Source organism: Peromyscus leucopus, chromosome 14 (assembly GCF_004664715.2).
Source record: "Peromyscus leucopus breed LL Stock chromosome 14, UCI_PerLeu_2.1, whole genome shotgun sequence".
NCBI classification, from domain to species: Eukaryota; Metazoa; Chordata; class Mammalia; order Rodentia; family Cricetidae; genus Peromyscus; species Peromyscus leucopus.
The window spans coordinates 53,565,645-53,584,831 of NC_051075.1; the positions used below are offsets into that span (position 1 = coordinate 53,565,645).

The 19,187-nt window shown below is 54.2% G+C and overlaps 1 protein-coding gene across 2 annotated transcripts in view; it reads left to right on the plus strand.

Annotated features, from left to right (window-relative positions):
- The window catches only part of Jdp2 (Jun dimerization protein 2), a 43,516-nt gene extending 28,376 nt beyond the window's left edge, over window positions 1-15,140 (plus strand). Inside the window, exons 3-4 of one of the 2 annotated variants that reach the window (XM_037210721.1) lie at window positions 6,976-7,076; window positions 13,524-13,679. In XM_037210721.1, the coding sequence (XP_037066616.1) occupies window positions 6,976-7,076; window positions 13,524-13,548 (126 nt within the window). In that variant the 3' untranslated portion in view covers window positions 13,549-13,679. Of the gene's footprint in view, window positions 1-6,971; window positions 7,077-13,523 lie in introns of both variants that reach the window. The other variant, XM_028876473.2, reaches the window with a different exon arrangement.
- Window positions 15,141-19,187: the final 4,047 nt, after the last annotated feature.

Sequence of the window (19,187 nt, forward strand, 5' to 3'; positions counted from 1 at the left end):
TGACTTCGAACTTCTGGTCTTCCTGCCTCCACTTCCCAGGTGTGCGCCAGCCACCACACCCAGTGTATGCAGGGCTGACGATGGAACCCAGGACCTTCCACACAGCAGACACTGGGTCATATCTCCAGCCTTCAAAAGACATAATTTTGAAACTGCTTTTGAAATGTCAGATGTCAAACAGCAGTCTCGTGTGAGCTCCTCTAGCCACCGAGGCGAAGTGTGTCCCGAGGAACCTGAGCCACGAGGAAGACTAAGCTGCAGAGAACAGGCGAGGGCCCTCCATTCGCTCTGTAGACACCGCTTGTTCCTGTCCGTTGTGCGGTCAATATTGTTTTAAAATGAACATTGCTATGTGAACTAGAAGGTCTGGTGTGGATATGTGTTCCCTTCATGAGTGCATGGATGAAAAGGCTGGGGGGGTGGTGGCAGTGGGGGTGTAATATGCATGTGGAATACATGTAGACCATGTGACTTTTCAAAAAGGCAGGAGTGCTTGAACCCCGGGGGCCAAAAGACCTGGATTAGAACCCTGAGTTGTCACCAGTCATAACAACAGCCTTATCTGTAACGGCGGCAGGGAGCGGGTAAGGGAGCTAAGAGAGAGAGAGAGCTGTGTTAGATGTCTAGCCGGATGGAAAAGTAAATATTCTTGATTCAGTTCATAAATACCCATTGAAGGCCCTTTCCTTCCGTCCGTGCTCGGCTCTAGTGGCTGGGTGATGGCGGTAGAGACAGGCGTAGATACTTACGTAGCTAGGCTAACTATAAGGTTAATAACCTCAGGGGAACCTGAGCAGCAGCAGGCACATGTCTACATGGAAAAGGTAAAGACAGTTCATGAAAAGCCCCTGGAAAGAATAGACAGGGGCGGGGGGCTGGGGGTGGGGTGGATAAAAAGCAAGGCACCTTCCCATTGAGGTGGCAGTGAAATCTGGAACAAGAAGTCTCAGCAGAGGGGACAGCATGGGGAGAGCCCAGGGATGGGGAAGAACGCGGCGTTCCGAGGATGACAGGAAGGCCCTGTGGCTGGAGTTGAGGGTAGACAAAAGCCAGGCGGTAGAAGAAGCAGTCAGGGTCTTCTCCCACTGACAGACGAGGGTTTGTGCCCTGAGTGATGAAGGCTGTGGAGGGTGGCAAGCAGAGAAGATGACTGACATTTTAGCCAGGAGAGCCCCCCCCCCCCCCCCCGGGGAGCCATTGCCGCGTGGGGCTCAGCAGTGAGAGTCTGACCCGGGGAGGCTGGATTGATGCTGGTCATACCATCTGATGGCGCTTTGCCAGCGGGACCCTCGCAGGCTGTTAAATGGGCTGTTGTGAGGGAGGGACAGGACTAAGGTGATTTCCGGCTTGTTTCTGGCTGAACTGTCAGGTAGAGGGTGGTATTTACGAAAAGAGCACTTCCTGTGCGCCCCCCCCCCCCCCCCCCCCCCCCCCCCCCCCCCCCCCCCCCCCGAGCAAACTCCTGTGCATGCGAGTCCCCTGGGAATCGGATTACAGACAAGTCCCATTCCTGAAGGTCTGGGGTGAGGTTCAGGAAGGAAGCTGATAGGCAGACAACTGTCCATAGACCTTCCCTCGGAGTCTCGGGGTGCTGGAGCCCCCACCCTTACCCCAGTCCCCAAATGCCTGATGGCAATTGCCCAGAAAGAGCCAACTGTGACCCCAGTCTTTGTCACTGTGCCCTTCTTGATAACTGGGACCGGGGCTGCTATTGCATGTGGGCTTTACGAGATATTTTCACTCATCCAGCAGATCCACGCAGGTCTTGCCTGCTGTGGGCCTCTTGTGACCTATCGTAGCAAGTACCGTTACCCAGCATCTCTTGGTTTGAGCTTGGCCAATGGGAGGCACCAGCAGGGAAAGAGGGAATATATATATATATATATATATATATATATATATATATATATATCCTAATTTTTAGTGTATTTTAAAATATTTTTTGGGGGGTAGTAGTATTTCATACATGTGTGTTTTGATCAAGCTAACCCTCATTCCCTCCACTCAATTCCTTTCCCATCTCCCCACGTCGATTTCCTCCCAGCTCTGTGTGTTTATTGTTCACCTGCGGAGTGAACTGAGGGCCGCCGGAACGGGTAGGGGCCATGAGGCTATCTCCTGAAGTAAGGGTGGCTTCTCAAGGGCTGGGGTGGAACTTCACGTCCGCTTCCCCTCTCCGTGCTGGGGTCCTCCTGTCTGTCTTGAGCTCGCCGAGGGTTTTCGAGCGCTGCCACGACTGTCCCGGGTTCATGTGCACAGCTGCCCAGATGTGTGCTGCAAACGCTGTGGTCCTCCACCGCCCCCGGCACTTACACATCCCATTCTCTCTTCTGCAATGACCCTGAGCATCGGGGGTGGGGAGTGGGGTGGGTGGGTGGGTGAGGTAGACGCCCATTTAGGACCCAGAGCTCCACGCGCTCTCATTCTCTCTGTCGACCATTGACCACCACACACGGAAGCCTCTCCGATGAGGGTTGAGAGAGGCACTAATCCGTGCGTAAAACCGTAAGGTGTTTGGAGCCAGTCAGCTTCATACCATGTCCATATAGCAGAATAGCAGTCGTAGGGAGGGAGAGAGAGCTTTAGAAGTTAGTCTTCCCAAGGCTGGCCCCAAGGCTGGCCCCGTTGGCTTGCCTTCTGTAGCTGCTCATCTGAGGGCCCTCTGTACCCGCGCTCTGCCACCCTCCTGTGGCTGAGTCTAGAGACAGGATTGCTGGGTAGTTCTTCCTAAGATCACTGGGGACCACCTTCTGCTCCTTCCGTCTCACCTGGCACCCCTGACTACGTGAGGGGGAAACCTGATGCCCCAGGTGTCTCTCAGTAGCAAGTGGTAGAAACCTCAGACTGACTCCATGCCCAAGGAAAAATAGTCTCAGCATTCGTGGGTCCATCGTGAACCCCAAAGACAAGCTGCATAGTCAGGCCCCACTAGATGGAATCAAGAGGACCAAGATTTTTTTCCCCCTGTCTGTGTGCCTCTCCTTGCCATTGTCTGTCTGCCTGTGTCTCCACATGCCCCACCTCTCTTCATCCATCTTTGCCTCTTCATTCTGTGTGTATCTGTGTCTGCCTGGGACTGTCTCTCAGGGCCTAGGTGTGACACTGAGGGGTATACTCCCTCCCTGGGGCCCACCGTGTCCTTACAGGGACCCCGGGGTATCTTGCTCACCCACCTCGGCCAACACCTTCCTCTCGGTCCTTGTGACTCCCACACACAGCTGAGTGTTTCCCTCAGATCTCTTTTTATTCCTTTATACTTCAACTGGCTGGCCTTTCCGCCTCCGGCAATGGTGGACGTTGGTGACGCTGCACATCTCTTGTGTTTAGCGTTCAGAATCTTCACATCCAAATACAGCTCGGGTCATATCAGCCATCCTCACCTTGTCCCTCAGGGTCCTCCCTGTCCCTCAGCAGGGACCTGAGAGCAGAGATGGGATGAGGTGAGGAGGGACCTTTTAGGTCTCGGGTCCCTGAAGAGTCTTTTCCTTCAATGCACAGTACAGTGCAGAAATACTTCTCACTGACGTTGTAGACTTCTTTGCCCTGGGGGCTTCTGGGAGTTAGGGAGAACACAGATGGAGGGAAAGGTGATGACTGGGAAGGATGGGCTCCCCGGCCCCCAGCTCCATCGTCACACCCTTCTCGAAATGCCTTCTGCCATAAGCTACCTCCTCCTCAGACACCTCAGTTCTTCCAGCTGCGTTGTAAAGAGCTCTGCCATCCCCCCATTGGGAGTTCTGGTGCTGCGCTGTGTGTGGCGAGAACATTCTGTCAGATGCCTTGGAGAACTCCTCAGGAGGTATCAGGGAGAGGGAGGTCCAGCTTCCTTCTGGGGGATGCCAGAGGAAGCTGGGGGGGGGCGGGGAGAGAGTAGGCTCTGTCTAGTGAGGGCCACAGACAGTTGAGGCACTGATTTAGTGCGAGGAGCCCAGTGGCTATGGAGGTGGAGAAGGCAGAGGCCCCGTGAGCCCCTGGCCAGTTTCTGGAAGGGCCTTGTCATTCATATCTCCCTTAGGCATCTCCAAAGCTGCGGTGGGGGAGGGGGCGGAGGAATGCGTTCCCATTCTAATGCGGGAAGAGGTGATAAGCGGCATCCTGGGCTACATCTCAATTTCATGAGATGTCATTTAGTGGGAAAGGTTGCTCAGGGTGGGCATAGGTGGAGGAATGGCCTGGGGTGGGTGTACGCAGTGGGGGCTGCAGAATGGGGGGACTCTAGCTTTGAATTCACACCCCAGTTTCTGCCAGGACTGTGTAGGACTTGCACAGATTTGTCCCTCCCTCTACCCCGAATCTAGATTCTGCTTCCAGTCACTGTGCTTCTGGGGGAGACAGGTACCACACTTCCAACGCCTCCAGACAGGCAAGAGGCACCCCAGCGGAACAGGTTCCCTCCTGCGTGCTGGGTGAAAGGTCACATGGACGTCAGCTCAGCCACCCAAGTCTGTACAGTTAGAATCCATCCAGCCGCACTGTTCACTTTACAGCCGGGTATTCCGCTCATTCAGCTGAGCCCATTATCCTTGATTGAGTGCTGTGCTTAGGTACCCATCCTCCAGAAGAGCAGGGAGGGCGGTGGCCACTTTAACCGGGGTTGGGGTAGAATTCTGTAGTAGCACAGGAGTTCTATCAGGGGCGACCAAGGGGCCTTCCCAGAGAGGGTGACATTTACTCTTGAAGGAGTTTGCCAAGTAGGAAAGGGAAGTCCCCTTAGCTGGGATGGGTAGCCTGACTGGCACGGAGGAGGGCGTGGTGTCCAGAGTAAAGAGTATTGACCTGAGGATTTGATGGGCTCAGAGGGTGGACGGCACGGTCCACTGATCTGGTGTCAAGCTGACCCAGGCGACCTGTTTAACCTGCAGCCACAGACCCTGAATATAGTGCTCCCAGCTCTGGATCTAGGCCTTGTGCAGGGGTAGGGGTTGGGATCCAGGTTCTGGGGACAGGGACTGTGTCTCCTCGGGCTGCTTAGGGAAAAAGGCTGGAGGCCCTGGAGCCCGGCAGGGGCAGGCTGCACCCGTCACCATGGCAGTTTGTGGGCAAAGCCTCTTGGCAGAGGGGAGATTGCGCCGCTAGCCACTTCCTCCAGTTCCTTCCCTTTGCCTGATGTCACAGTTACCTCTCAGCCTGCTCCGGGGTGAGGCTGAGGTTGGGCGGAATCGCTTTCAGCCAGGTTTCTGGATCCTAGATGCAGGTCAGCCAGAGGAGCTGTCACTTCTGGTTCCGTTTCCAAGGAGGCCAGGGGCCTGGGAGGTGTCGGGTGTGGTGGCACTGATGAGGCACCCCTCCAGCAGCCTCCTGGGGGTGCAGGGTGTGTGTGTGTGTGTGCAGTATGACTTAAAGAGGAGTCTTAAGCTGGGGATGGGAAGAGGAAGTAGACGTCTCTGCCAGAATCTGTTTCGTGGGCCAGAGTGCTGATCTGGGTCCTCTCCCTGTGCTCTTGACTATGTCAGAAGGGCATGGAGAGAGGATACTTATTTTCCTGGCCGATGTCCCTTTGGATGGAGACCTGGTCACAGGCTGTGGACTGCCAGAGTCACCCCCGCCTAACCTTATCCCACTCAAGCAGTGACAGAGTTGGCAAGCCCAGAGCTTACCACAGCTTGTGGCCTCTGACTTGGAGCTGTCCTCAGTCCAGCTGGCCCTCTGAGGCCTCCAGATCTCCCTGGTTGACAAGGACAGCACAAGCCACCCCAACAGAATACCCCCGGAGGAATGTGGCTCGTGTGTCAGAGAGTTTGCCTAGCATGCACAGGCCCTAGGTTCAGTCCCCGGTAGCCGGTAAATGGTGGTAGCTAATAAATTTGTGATAGCCTCCAGCTACAACCTTAGCACCCAGGAAGTGGAGACAGGACAATGATAAATTCAAGGTCATCTTTGACCGCATAGTGAGCTGGGGAGCAGCCTTGGCTACATGAGACGCTGCCTCAGGTTTTTTTGTTTGTTTGTTTGTTTGTTTTTAAGAGCAGAAAGGTTGAAACTGATGAAACCCGAGTTCAAGATCTGGCTCTGCCATGTCTTTGTTGAATGGCCGTGCATAAAGTGACCTCTTAAGCCTCAGACTTACGGTCTGCAAAAATGGGGGGGTAACAACACCTTCCCAGTGCTGGTACTTGTTCTGAGGATAGAGGGGTCTGTGTCGAAAGCATTTGCCCAAGTAGGCAAGAGGCAACTCCTGTTATTATCGATAGTGAAACCCTAGCAACTGCCCGGCAGGGTGGGTGAGTAGGTGGTGAGTTTTTGCCCCTCCTGGGTTATGGGCCTTACTTCATGCAGCCTGAATTCCTCAGGAGAGACAGGCTAGCTTGTGATCTCAGGGGACTCTGCGATGTGTCCTGGCACCTCCTAGTTGTCTCACAGCTGGAGTCTTGGGGGAGTCCTGGAAGGGGAAGAGAAGCCAGGTGAAGGGACAGAGTCATTGTGACGGTCTGGGGAAATAGACCAGAAGTTTGGGGGACCAAGAAAAGGAGCCACATTGGTAGGAATGGGTAGGGGAGGGTTTGAAATCCCAACAGAAGAGGTGGGGTGAAGATAGTCCGGGAGGGGTGTGGGTGCAGAATGGGAACCTGGTCTCTGCCAAAGGTGTTTTTAAAGGAAGTGCCTGGGAGCTGCTGGCCTGGAAAAAAAAAAATCACACCCAGAGGGCTTGAGCTAGGCAGAACAGGTTGACCCACTCCCTTGTGGGGAAGCCTGCCTCTGATGAGTGGACTGGCCAGGCTCCCAGCCCCAGAAACTCTGGCTGAGCCAGGTAGCCCTGCCCTTAGCGGACACTGGCTCCTCCCCAGGATAGCCACCTGCTCTGAGGAGTAGCCTCCTATGACCAGGAGACCGATCCATCTCAGCAGCCGGAGGTGTTCGCTGAGATGTGGGTGCGTAAGGGGGATCTGTCCCCCCTTCTGTCCGCGTGTCAGGTGGGGAGCTGTGCCCAGGGCCGCCCGTGGTGTCTAATCCGTGGCTCTGTGCCCTCACAGCTAGACGAGGAAGAAGAGAGAAGGAAAAGGCGCAGAGAGAAGAACAAAGTCGCCGCCGCCAGATGCCGGAACAAGAAGAAGGAGCGAACGGAGTTTCTGCAGAGGGTGAGCGGGACAGCTGTGGTGGGAAGGCACCTTGTCCTTTGCAGGGGCTGATGTGCCCCGCAGCTGGGGACATCATCGGGGCATGCCAACCCAGAGAAGGTAGAAGGATCCATGTTTTTCTCTGCTGAGCTTAGATCCTGGGTACGATTGACCTGGCACTATCCATTTTGGCCCCTTGTGGCTACCACAGTATTCTAGGACTCATGTTAACAAAGTAGGATGTTGAGTGGCAATGTCGTGTCTGTGGGCAGTGGATGTAACTCCTGGGCTGGCTACCAGGAAAAACTCCATTTATTGCAATTGCATCCACCCTGCATCCCCACTGGCTAGGGCTTAGCCCCACTGAAGATGACCTCTGAACTCTGCTGCTGCCTCCAGGGACCAGAGGACTGGTATATAGAAGTCAGCCTCTGTATGCTTCCCTTTACCTCCTGCTACCATCTGCCTTTTTACTTGTGATGTGCCCAGCAGGGTGCGTGCTCTTTCTTCCCCTGGGTCCTGCCTCTCGGTCCCTGCCTTTGTCTCAAAAAAAAAATGGTGGCACAGAAGGGAAGTGTGCTGTGGGATGTTAATGTATGTCCTGTGGGAGCCCTTCTTGGGTTCCTTGTGGCGTTACCCAGCAGGTCCGTATAGAGGATGATTAGGACCATGGGCCTGAGTGCAGGTGTTTGAGATGGTCTGCACTTGGCTGTGCTGGGGGATGGTCTGTATGTCAAGTTGTTCTGATTGGTTAATAAATAAAACCTGATCGGCTGTGGCTAGGCAGGAAGGATAGGCAGGACTAACAGGAGAAATAAAAGGAACAGGAAGGCAGAAGGACTGGCTGCAGCCGCCGCCATGACCAGCAGCATGTGAAGATGCCGATAAGCCACCAGCCACGTGGAGAGGTATAGATTTGTAGAAATGCGTTACTTTAAGATATAAGAATAGTTAACAAGAAGCCTGCCACGGCCATACAGTTTGTAAGCAATATAAGTCTCTGTGTTTACTTGGTTGGGTCTGAGCGGCTGTGGGACTGGTGGGAGACAGAGATTTGTCCTGACTGTGGGCAAGGCGGAAAAACTCAAGCTACAGAAGTGAGTGGAAAGCTGAATAGTCTGTCCCCTAGTCGTCAGCCGCGTCCCACCCCAGCACTGGTCTTACTGACCAGTAACCGGCAGGCATTGTTGTTCTATGAGACACCACAGTGATGAGCAGTAGCCGTGAACATCTGCAGAGCCAGATCTGTGTGATCTCATTGTGTTGGCAGAGCAGCCACGGAAATAGGGAGCTTCGTGGTTCGCTTTCTGCAGGTGAGGAAGGCACGGTGCAGATGGCGACCTGCCCAGGTCTCTCGGCCACCAAAGGGTGGGACTGAGGTCCAGGCCTGCTACGAGCCTCAAAGCCTCTGGTCTTCATGTCCCCATTGCCGTCGTGATTCCCAGTTCCTTGGCTGGTTCGTTCATTAACTCACGGATTAATTCAACCAGTGCAGAAAAGTGTCCAGTGCTGCACTAGGCACACTGTCAGGGGGGACAGAGCAAGAGTGGACATGGTCCTCCTTGGGTGTCCTTCTCACTCCTGCCAGAAGCAGGGAGCTGTTCTGGGGTCACAGGTGTGAGCAGTGCGAGCCGTGTGTAGACCTCTCTAGCTGTGGGCACCCTGGGCAGGCCAGTGCTTATCAACAGGCCCGAATCTCCTACTGCTGGGCGGTCTTGAAGTGAGGGTATGCAACATGAGGCTTGAGATTGTTCAGCAGGTTCTAAGACACAGGCCTTAACGCTGAGGGGAGTGTTCCGTGTTTTCTGTCCATCGCCGAGTACCTGATGGACAGAGCCGGGAGGTGCAGGCAGGCTTCTTAGGAGAAGCTGCCCATGCCACTCCAGCTTCCTGGAGCTTGTCAGCAGTGAGCCGACAAGATGCGCCCACCCCAGAGGCTCTCAGTGACACACCAGTACACTAGAGAGCCAGTACCAGATGAAAGACTCCTCATTCTACTAATACTTGCAAAGCACCTGCTCTGTGCCTCGATAGTTGGTGCCAGGTGAACTTGTCAAACCCTTACCGGGTGCCGGGCATTTCACGTGGTTACAGCATCTCAATAAGGTAACGTCAGTTTATTCCCAGTTTAGAAATTGGTCCGTAGTTCGGAGAGATCAAGTTGCCTGCCCAAGGCCACACGGCTAGCAGATGGAGGGCGGGGACGCATCCATCTGTCTGTCTAGCAGGTGATAACCAGGGGCCCGCTGCACTGTGGGTCAGTGGACCCCCGTTCTCCGTGGACAGCAGGGGGCACATGGGGAACAGGAGCTGGTGAGCAATGTTGGTTCAGGAGCCCAGAGTGCTGTGGGGGCACACAGCAGCGCTGCAGGGGGCCCCTCCTGAGGATGAACGGAGGAACCTGTTCCAGTTGTGAGATAAAACGGGAAGGAGGTACGAAGATGAGGAATGTGGGGTGAGGGGGACCGTCAGCAGCAGCACATACCAAAAAAGCAAGCAGGAGGTGCTGTTTAAGGATGTGTCCAGGGCACGCAAAAGCACATTATTAGTGTGGCGGGGGGTTAGGTGCCCACATGGAAGAACAGAGGGGCAGGCAGGCCCAGAGCCTCGTTTGGAAAGGGATCCTACATGCTGGCTGGTCTGAAATAGACCGGTGTATCCCTCTTGCCCTGGCCCAGTTATTAAGACACCTTCTTCCACTCATGGAGTGTCCCCGTTCCACAATAATGTCTGTGGTCGTGGGGAGCCGTGACAGGATTCAGGAGGAGAAAGGCGCCAGGCAGTCGGAGGAGTCCCCTGGCCGCGGGGCAGTCCACTGGGTTGGGGCAGCTGAAGTCCTACTGTGTTGTCCCAGCAAGAGATGTGGCAGCCTAGATGGAGAACACTATGCGACCTTGGGTCTAGGAAGCAATACCATGTGGGCGCCAGCCCAGTTCCCTCCTCCCTAGACACCCCTCCCCCCATCTGCAGCCTTGGAAGCAGCAGACTGGATGTGAAAAGAAGACCACTGTGCTGGCTCTGCCTGTGGACCTTAAGCCTCACCCCACCCTGACCTCTGGACACTCACATGCAACCCAAAGGGAGACAGCCCCTCAGAGAGTTCGCCTCTCTAGTTCAGCCTGAATTTGGGTGGTCACACGCTTTTGGAAGGGTCAGTTCACACCCCACAGATCTTGGGCCTCCCCCAAAGCCTCTGTCTGTCTGCTGTGACGCTGGCTCCTGCTGGGCCGTTTTGCAAGATTCTCTGGGCCCTGGAGGCAAGGAGACCATTTTACATTCCCAAGATGCTCTGTGCTCTCTCTAGGCGCTCTCCTCCTGGTGGTCGCTTTGGCCCTGGAAGGGTGAGAAGGGTCCCCTCTTGGCAGGTTTCCGAGGGGTGAGTGGGTAGGCCTCCTCCACCGCCCAGCTCTCTCTACTCAGATGGCCCGCACTCCAAGACATGGGGAAAGCTGTTCCTAGTAGCAATAGCTAGGAGCCAGCCAGCACTTAGCCCAGACACAAACTGCTTCCCAACCCTTAGGAAAAGTTGATGGAACTCGGTTCTATGTCCCCTAGGGCGTTTCAAAATATAAAGTCCGGGCTGGACATGGTGGCGCACGCCTTTAGTCCCAGCACTCAGAAGGCCGAGGCAGGTGGAACTCTGTGAGTTCGAGGCCAGCCTGGTCTACAGAGCGAGTTCCAAGACAGCCAGGGTTACCCCGAGAAACCCTGTCTCGAAAAACAAAAGCGAAAAAGAACGGGTTAGGGATGCTGTGGCAGTGAGACCAAGCTGCCCAAACCCTCTCTGGCCGTGACACAGAAGTCTGCAGAGGGGGGTGACGCTCCACCGCTGGTTTGGAGGAGGAAGATCTGCGGGGTGTTGAAGGCTGTTTTTTTTTTTTTTCTTCCCTTAGGTTTTATTTTATTTCATTTTTTTTTTTTTATTCCTGTTTTGGGTGTGGGAGACAGCCTCATACCCACCAAGCTGTCTTCAAGCTTACTGTGTAGCCAAGGCTGGCCTTGAAAGCCCTGACTTCCTGCCTCCAACTTCTGAGGGCTCGAGTTGCGAGCTAATGCCACTCGGCTCAGCTCGCCATGTCCAGCTTGAACTTCAGGCGCAGCACACCGGAGCGGAGGCCAAACTCCTTCCAGACCCCAGGTAGCACCCCCCAGCCCAGCTCCCCTCTCGGGTTCCATTCTGGTGCCCATGCAGCTGCCCCTCTGCCCTGCCGCCTCCATTTTCAAACCCAGGCGGTCCTCAAGACTCGCTGAGTTGTCAAGCTTGAAGCATCTTTCTACTTCTTACTCTCTTCCTGCTCAGAGGGTAATGGAAGGCTCCCTTAAGGCCTCCTAGCCCTTCAGTGTGCACAATGCTTTCCCCGTGGGAACTCTTCTAATCCCAGGGATCATCACCTCTAGACAGATAAGATAACTCGCTCTAGACGCCGATTCTTAAACCTACAGTATTTGTATAGCTCTCGCCACTCTGTATCCTGCTGGTCCTAGAAAGCAGAGCGCAGTGGTCCCGGCTTATCTCTTCACGCATGGCAACTTGCCCTGCCTCTCCTCTTCACTGAGGGCTCTTACCCGGACTTCCTTCCCTCCCGGGCCCTACCGTCCGTCCGAGGTCAGCCCCTCACCACGCTGTTAGCCCTCCTTGCTGGTCTGCACTCAGAACGGCTGGGTTAGCGGGGCCTTGCTGTGGGCTGAGTGGACCCTCCTCAGGAGCCATGGGAGGGGCAAGCAGTTCACAGGGCTCCGGCTTCCCCAAAGTATTCATCGCTGTGGCAGGCTGAGGCACGTCCTCAGAGGTGGGTAGATGGCCCCGAGGCTTCTCAATACAAAGGCTGAGGACAATCTGAAGATTGTGTTAGCAGCTCGGGCTGGGGGAGGTGGGGAGGAGAGAGGAAACACTAGCCATCTCCCCGATTTCTGAGAAGTGTGGATCAGGCCAGCATTCCGGTCTTGTCTCAGCCTGTCCCATTAAAAGCCACCATAGAACCTTCCCCTCCCCCCTGTAGTTTCCCCTTAGCATTTCTTTTCTACGTTTTGAAGCTGTTGCTTTGGGTGTCTGGTTCTAAAGCCTGCCTTCCTTGGCCATTCTGAGCTCTTTGGGAGCCCATGTGGCCACCTCAGAAATATGCACAAGGTACAATCCGGCAGTGTGAGGAAGATGGCCCCTCACAGGAGGTGTGGGGACTCCACGGAAGGCCCCAGAGTCTCAGAGAGAGGCTGCTCCAACTGCACCCCCCCTGGGCAGAAGGACCCGTCACACAGCCTCTGTGACTAACACAGGTCACTCAGCATCTGCACCATTGGCGTTTTGGACCGGAAGGTCCTTGTGAGGGTTGCCTTGTGTGGCACAGTCACAGCATCTTTATTCTCCACACTCCATCTGCCAGTCACACTGACTTAGCTGTGAGAGCCAAACACTTCTCCACACCCGGGGACAAGGTCATGCCCAGTGAAGCACTCGCTGGCCCGAGGCGCCTCAGTTCACACTCGAGGAGAGCTTTCGGGTACGGGCTGTAGCTGAAAAGCAGGAAGACTCATTGCTGTGTCCCTTGGTCCTGTTGTGTGAGCCCCAGGCCTTGATCAGCCATGCTTGTCACCTGTCCCCACTGTGAAGACACAGCCCCACGTCCCATCACACCCTCAGCATCCCTTCCTCTCCTCAAGGGCTGGGAGTGTGTAGGAAGTCTCCTCTGAGGTCAGTTGGGGTCCAGCAGGTTGCTGGTTGATTGTCTGTGGACGAAACTCCTAGATTATGGGGGATACCGAGGGAAGCCAGGAAAGGTCTAAGTAATGGCAAGCTAAAGGCCAGGAGGCACGCGTCTTAGGAGGAACGGCCTCGCTGGGTTTGTCAATCCCAGCGTCAAGACTATCCCATCAAACATTTGGCTGGTAGCAAAGCACTTGGTCCTGTGGGCCACCATGGACTACTCTTCATGGACCTGCTCCAGATTCACCTGGCCTCCATTCTTGGCCTGCCTCCCCTCCTTTTTTTTGGCTCCAAAATCTTGTTGCAGGGGAGCCTTTGGGTGGGTTGCTTAGTGAACAGCAAGGAGGCCACGAGGCTGGAGTCGGTAGAAGGAAGGGAGAGAGAAGGGATATGAATTGGGGTGTTCCCCACGTGTCATTTGGACCCATCCAAATGATGGGCAGAGGTCATGTCTGTGTGACAGGCAGGGCACGACGTGCAGAAAGTCACCCCAGATGCTCAGCCTTCAGTGGGACCTGGAAGGCAGAAAAACCATGCCAGCAGTACAGGTGGTAGCCAGAGTGGCTCTTTCTTTCTTTCTCTTTCTTTTTCTCTTTCTTTCTCTTTCTTTCTTTCCTTCCTTCCTTTCTTCCCCCCATCCCTCCCTCCCTCCTTCCTTTCTTTCTCTCTCTCTCTCCTTCCTTCCTTCCTTTCTTTTTTTTGGTGCCTGGCTACTTCTAAGGAGCAGGCTGGCAGTGACAGCTGACAGTGTGTCTCTGTCCGCACAGGAGTCAGAGCGGCTGGAGCTCATGAACGCAGAGCTGAAGACCCAGATAGAGGAGCTGAAGCTGGAGCGGCAACAGCTCATCCTGATGCTCAACCGCCACCGCCCCACCTGCATCGTGCGCACAGACAGCGTCAGGACGCCCGAGTCCGAAGGCAACCCGCTGCTGGAGCAGCTGGACAAGAAGTGACTGCAGGCCTGGAGGAGGCGTCAGAGGAAGAGGGGAGGGGGGCGGAGCAAAAGGAGAAGAGGAGCGAGGTGATGGAGGCCCCCTCCCGGGCGCATGACAAACTCTTACGATGAGGCTTAGTGTAACTGGCCTCCAGCTGGCCCTTTTCTGAAACTCAGCCCAGACGCGCAAGAGCAAGAGTGGACTGAAGAAACCAGAGGGACCAAGCGTTGAGACCAAAGTTGACCCGCAGGTAAGGGCTGTCCCACTCCAAGGCTCAGCTTGATGGCCACCTCAGCCAGGGAGATGCCCAACCAGGCAGCCTCCTCAGGCACTCCTCTGGCCTCTCTGCCAAGACTCCCACCCCAGGGACGACCGAGCCGCCAAGAAAAGCCATGCGTCACAAACACAGTGTGGCCGAGGATGGAACTCAGCGTGGACTCCAGTCCATCTTCCCCAGTCCTGCCCAAGACCGATGGAAAGGGGTGCACCGTGTGGGCTGTGGTGGCCCTGCCCAGGTGGCACAGCCTGGTGGCCCTGCTGGAGTTTGCTGTGGCACTGAGGCGCGGGCGCCCTTCCAAAGCACACACTCAATTGATGAATGTTTACAGACTGGCTGTCCTGGCGGGGCTTCCAACTGCACATGTTTTTTTTTATACTTTTTTTTTTTTTTAATATTTTTTACAAAAAAAGAAGATTTTATACAAGCAATATATATATGGATTTCTATAATCACTTGATGTGACACAGTACACATATGCTATGATCTGTTGTTACGGACATCCACCCACCAGTTACAGCCATTCTAATCCTAAGTACTGTAGGCTCTGGGTGTTGGGGGGGCGGGTGGCCCGGCGGGTGGGGTGCATTTCCATCCTTGTAAACCCTTCCTAGTACTCAGTCCTGTATCGCTCAGTAAACATTGCTCTTAATTACCCAGCTGCCTCAAGTGGTGTCTGCCCAGGGAGAGGGCATGCCCAGGGCAGGAGGTGTTTGGAGTAGTTTCCATAGCTGCCCTCCCAGGTAAGCCTGAATATGCCCATTTCACAGATGAGGAGGACAAGGCCTAGAGATGTTAAAGAACTCTGTACATACCATTTTAAGAGTACTTACTTCATTTATTTAGGCCAACTTTTTTTTTTAATATTTATTCTTATTATTTTTAAGTGTGTGTGTGTGTGTGTGTGTGTGTGTGTGTGTGTGTGTGTGTCTTTGTGTAGATATGTGCAGAGTGGAGTTACAGGCTCTTGTGAGTCACCTGATGTGGTTGCTGGGGATCAAACTTGCGTCCTCTGAAATAGCAGCATGTGCTCTTAACTGCCGAACCATCTCTTTCCAGCTCCCACAGATGTTTTCTGAGGGCACCCTTGAATGTGCCAGACACCGCAACGAACTGAACCTTTGCTGGGGAATAAACAAACCTTGGTCTTGCCCCATGGAGACCACAATGGGTTCATCTTGTGCTTGTTTGCTTGCTTCAAACCCCATCTCCCTTCATCTGTCTGGGCAGCTCTTGTCAAGGGACAGCCATTGGCCCCGTTCATGGATGGGGATCTGGGGGACCCAGGGTGACAGAAATGAAGCTACCATTTGTTGAAGTCGTAACGGCCTGACAGATGTGAGGTCCCATGTACTTCCTACGACAGCGCTGAGCAGAGCTTAACTAAGGCTCGGAGAGAACACGTGACTTGCCCCAAGGTCACTCAGCTAGTGAGAAACAGAGCTGGTATTGGAGCTCCACCTCCAGAGACACCTGGCTTTTCCCATCACCAGCTGTCTCTGGTTGTCCTTAGGGAGGAACGCTGCACCCCGGGGAACAGGAAGTTTAGAGGCCACCATTATAGACATAATTTGGGAGAAAGCTGTGGACTCCAGAGAGTTCTAGGTTGGCCCGTGATGGTGTAGTGAACCAGCTCTCCCAGCAAAGGTGTACCTGACCTAAGGGACCCAGATCTCTCTCATCTCCACAGTCAAATTTCCTGTCCTGAAAGGCTGGAGCAGCACAGTGCTGTTCATACAGCAACAGCCATTTACTTAGTGGTTTGCAAAGCACAGTCAGATGTGTTACCTGTTTCTGTCAGGGTTCTGTGAGGCAGGCGAGGTGGTTGTCATTAGCTCCCTTCTGCCTGGAGGCTTCCCAAGCTTCGAGTTCACCCGGCCACAGAGAAGTGGGGTGGGAGCAGACGCCATAATGCTTCTTCCTGGGAATGGGTTGCTTCTGGGGCCGGGTGACTTCTTGACGTTGAATCTTGGTGCCAGTGGCCTCTCAATCATAGATAAGGCCACTGGGAGGGACGGAAATGGCAAATAGGTCACTAATAAACAATCGGTCCCTCTCTCCTTCCCCTGTGTTCCCTCCATCCAACTTGCCTGGTATGGTCTGTCTACCCAGAGCTCCAACCTGGAGACAGAGCCAAGCCAGCTCACTGTCTGCCGTGGTAGCACGCAGTAGTAACACCCCACCCCACCCCCCACCCCCCGCCCCATGTTTCTTTAAAACTTTCCAACTAGGAGAGTGAGAATTTGTAAGAGCCTTCAAGAGGCCTGTAGATGCCCCTGCAGGTCTACTGTCCACCCCAGGCTGTGGCTTCTTTAGTTTCCTGCTGCGATACCAAGACCTGGACTCTCATAGATGCAGCCCTTTTTAGGCTATGTGGATGGCTGCCTCCCCAGACCAGTGGCCTAAACTGCTGTTCCTGGCACCATGGTAGCTTTCTCCTCCGTGGTTACACTCACGGGCTTCACCATCAGAGCCAGCGCTCAGGCGTTTCCTGTGCGTTGTGATACAGCTGGCTCACATAGCCTTTCTGAGAGGTCCATGCTACAGCCTCAGTTAGAGGGACAAGGCCGAGAGAGGAGGGACCTTGCCCAAGGTTACGGACCTGTTAGGTGCCAGTGCTGAGATGCTATTCTAGGCAACTCTGGTGGCTAACAGCTGGCTCTGCACCTCTCTGGGAAAGAAAGTGATCTGATGAGACCTCGGCTGCCGGAGGATCACGGCAGGGGACGGAAGCAATGGTATAGAACCTCCTCATGTGTCCCCAGCACACACAGAGTCCCGGCTCTAATGCCTATCCACAAACCAGAGCTTTGTATTCTTTTTTTAAATCTGTAAAGTGGGACAGTAGGATCCTAGTCTTCCTTGTGGGGATGTTATCAGGCTCAAAGAAGGAATACAGGCAAACGAGCATTATCCTGGCCTCTGTTAGGCTGGCTGGTATTTATCACACAACGTGATTTGAGCTATCTTTTAGTCTCTAAAGGCAGGCTGCAGAGTTTGCGTCTGACCATGTCTTGACATGTGATGTGACAGATGCCTAGGACCCAAGACTCCTGGGCTCCCACAGCTGTGTAGGGTCCATCGTTCCCTCCCTGGATGTCCAGGATGCAGCAATTGAGTTGTGTGCAGTCACAGCCTGAGTGAGACAGGTGAGACACATTCGCCATCACCAGAAGGCAGGAGCCAGAACGGGATGGTCAGGATGGCTAAGGGACGCTTCCATCCCCCACTAGCGGGACTCTGGGAAGAATAGTGTCTATAGAGGTGTAGTGACCGGTGGTGGCCAGCCACCCTCTGACAGCAGCTTCCTCCCTGAGGCCGCACTTGGGAGGAGCTCTGTCACGGGCTCCCCACACGCCCAAGGAACACCTCTGGCGCCGTTTGTGCTAAAGAAAAAACTAGGGCTGGAGAGATGGCTCCGAGGTTAAGAGCACTGGCTGCTCTTCCAGAGGTCCTGCGTTCAATTCCCAGCAACCACATGGTGGCTCACAACCATCTGTAATGAGATCTGGCGCCCTCTTCTGGACTGCAGTCATATATGCTGTATACATAATAAATAAATAAATCTTAAAAAACAAAAGAAAGAAAACAGAAAAATAAAAGATTAAAAAAAAAAAAAAAACTAGAGGTAACCTGACCGCCTGTGGATGTAAGGCTGGACAAACAAATGACGGTGTTTCACAAAATCGAGTATTCACCCTTAGAAAGGAGCCTCGGCAATGTCTGTCATTAGCCATCTGCTCATTAGGATGACTCTCGGAAACAATGGGGAGCTGGAGGACAGGAGAGCGAGGTACAGGAGGATGTTACGTATGGAATGTTTCTCAACACGTGAATCGAGGTGTTATAAAGGACCCACAGAGATCCGGGGGGACAGACAGAACAGTGAATGCAAGCACCCTATAAATAGCAAAGCCAGAGGCTGGCATTGACCCTGGGGGTGGGCAGGGACCAGCAGTGGCTTCCATAAGGGTAAGTAGGACACTGGGGTTCAACTGTACGTGTGTGACCGTTTCGTTACTTTTAAGCCTGGTCATCAAATGTAGAGTAACTCCAGGCTGGTCGGAGGTGGCGTGTGGGCTCAAAGGCACAGTTTATATTCCTTTCCTCCTTTGTCTGGTTCAAGTTGCCTGATTAAAAAAGAGCAAATCCCAATTCAAATAGAAGGCTTGGGTTTTTCAGGGTTTTTTTTTTCCCTCCCCCTATTATTTCCGTAGCAAACTCAGGAAATAAAAGCCGCCCTGAAATGACAACGGATTGCAGCACTTGGCTCTGACTTTGTGCAAGTTCAATTGCAGGCCTAGGGGGAAACGAGAAGCACTTCAGAGTGTGGATCCAGCTGGCCTTGCCCTGGGGAGGACGCTCTGCGGGTGTTACCCTGGAGAGCGCCCCCACGCCACTCTGCCCGGGCTCCGCAGCTCCTGGTCCTGGTGCCTGAGCACTGGGCAGCTGGGGTGCATTCAAAGTTAATTCCTGCTCCCTAGACTCTCTCCTTCCCGGCTGACTGTGCAGCCCCGCCCCTCCCCCACGGCCTCCCCCCCCCCCCCCCCCCCCGTGCAAAGACTCCACCGGACCCCTCCAGCGGAGAAAGCGGAGGGTGGGGGCAACCTCTGAAGGACAAGGACCCAGGGGGCCCTGGTGCACAGCTTCCTGTGGCTGCTGTGACATTACAGCGGGCAAAATGACTTCAAGCAACACGTATTTTATTATCTCACAGCTCTGGATTTCAAAAAGTGTAAAATGCTTCTCACCGGGCTGACGCCAAGGCGTTGACAGGACCGGCCCTTCGGAAGACTAGGGGAGAATCTGTGTTCTTGATTTTTTTTTTTCCCAGAATCACAGTCCTCAATTCTCACCCTCTTCCATCTCCAAAGCCAGCAGTAGTGGCTACCCAAGCCCTTTCATGCCCTGTTCCCCTAACATTGACTCTTGTGTGTACACGTTCATGTGTGTGCACATGTTCATGTGTGTGTACATAGGAGGCCAGAGGTCTACCTGGGATGTCTTCCTCGCCCACTCTCCATCTACTCTTTGAGACTGGATCTCTCACGGACCCTGAATCTCACCAATTCCTCGAGAGCGGCTGGCCTGCAGACCCCAAGGAGTCTCCTGTCTCCACCTCCCAGTGCTGGTGTTACAGGCATGTGTGGATGTGCCTGTCTTTTTGTGGGGGTGCTAAGGACTGAACTCAGGTCCTCAGGCGTGCACAAACTGAGCCA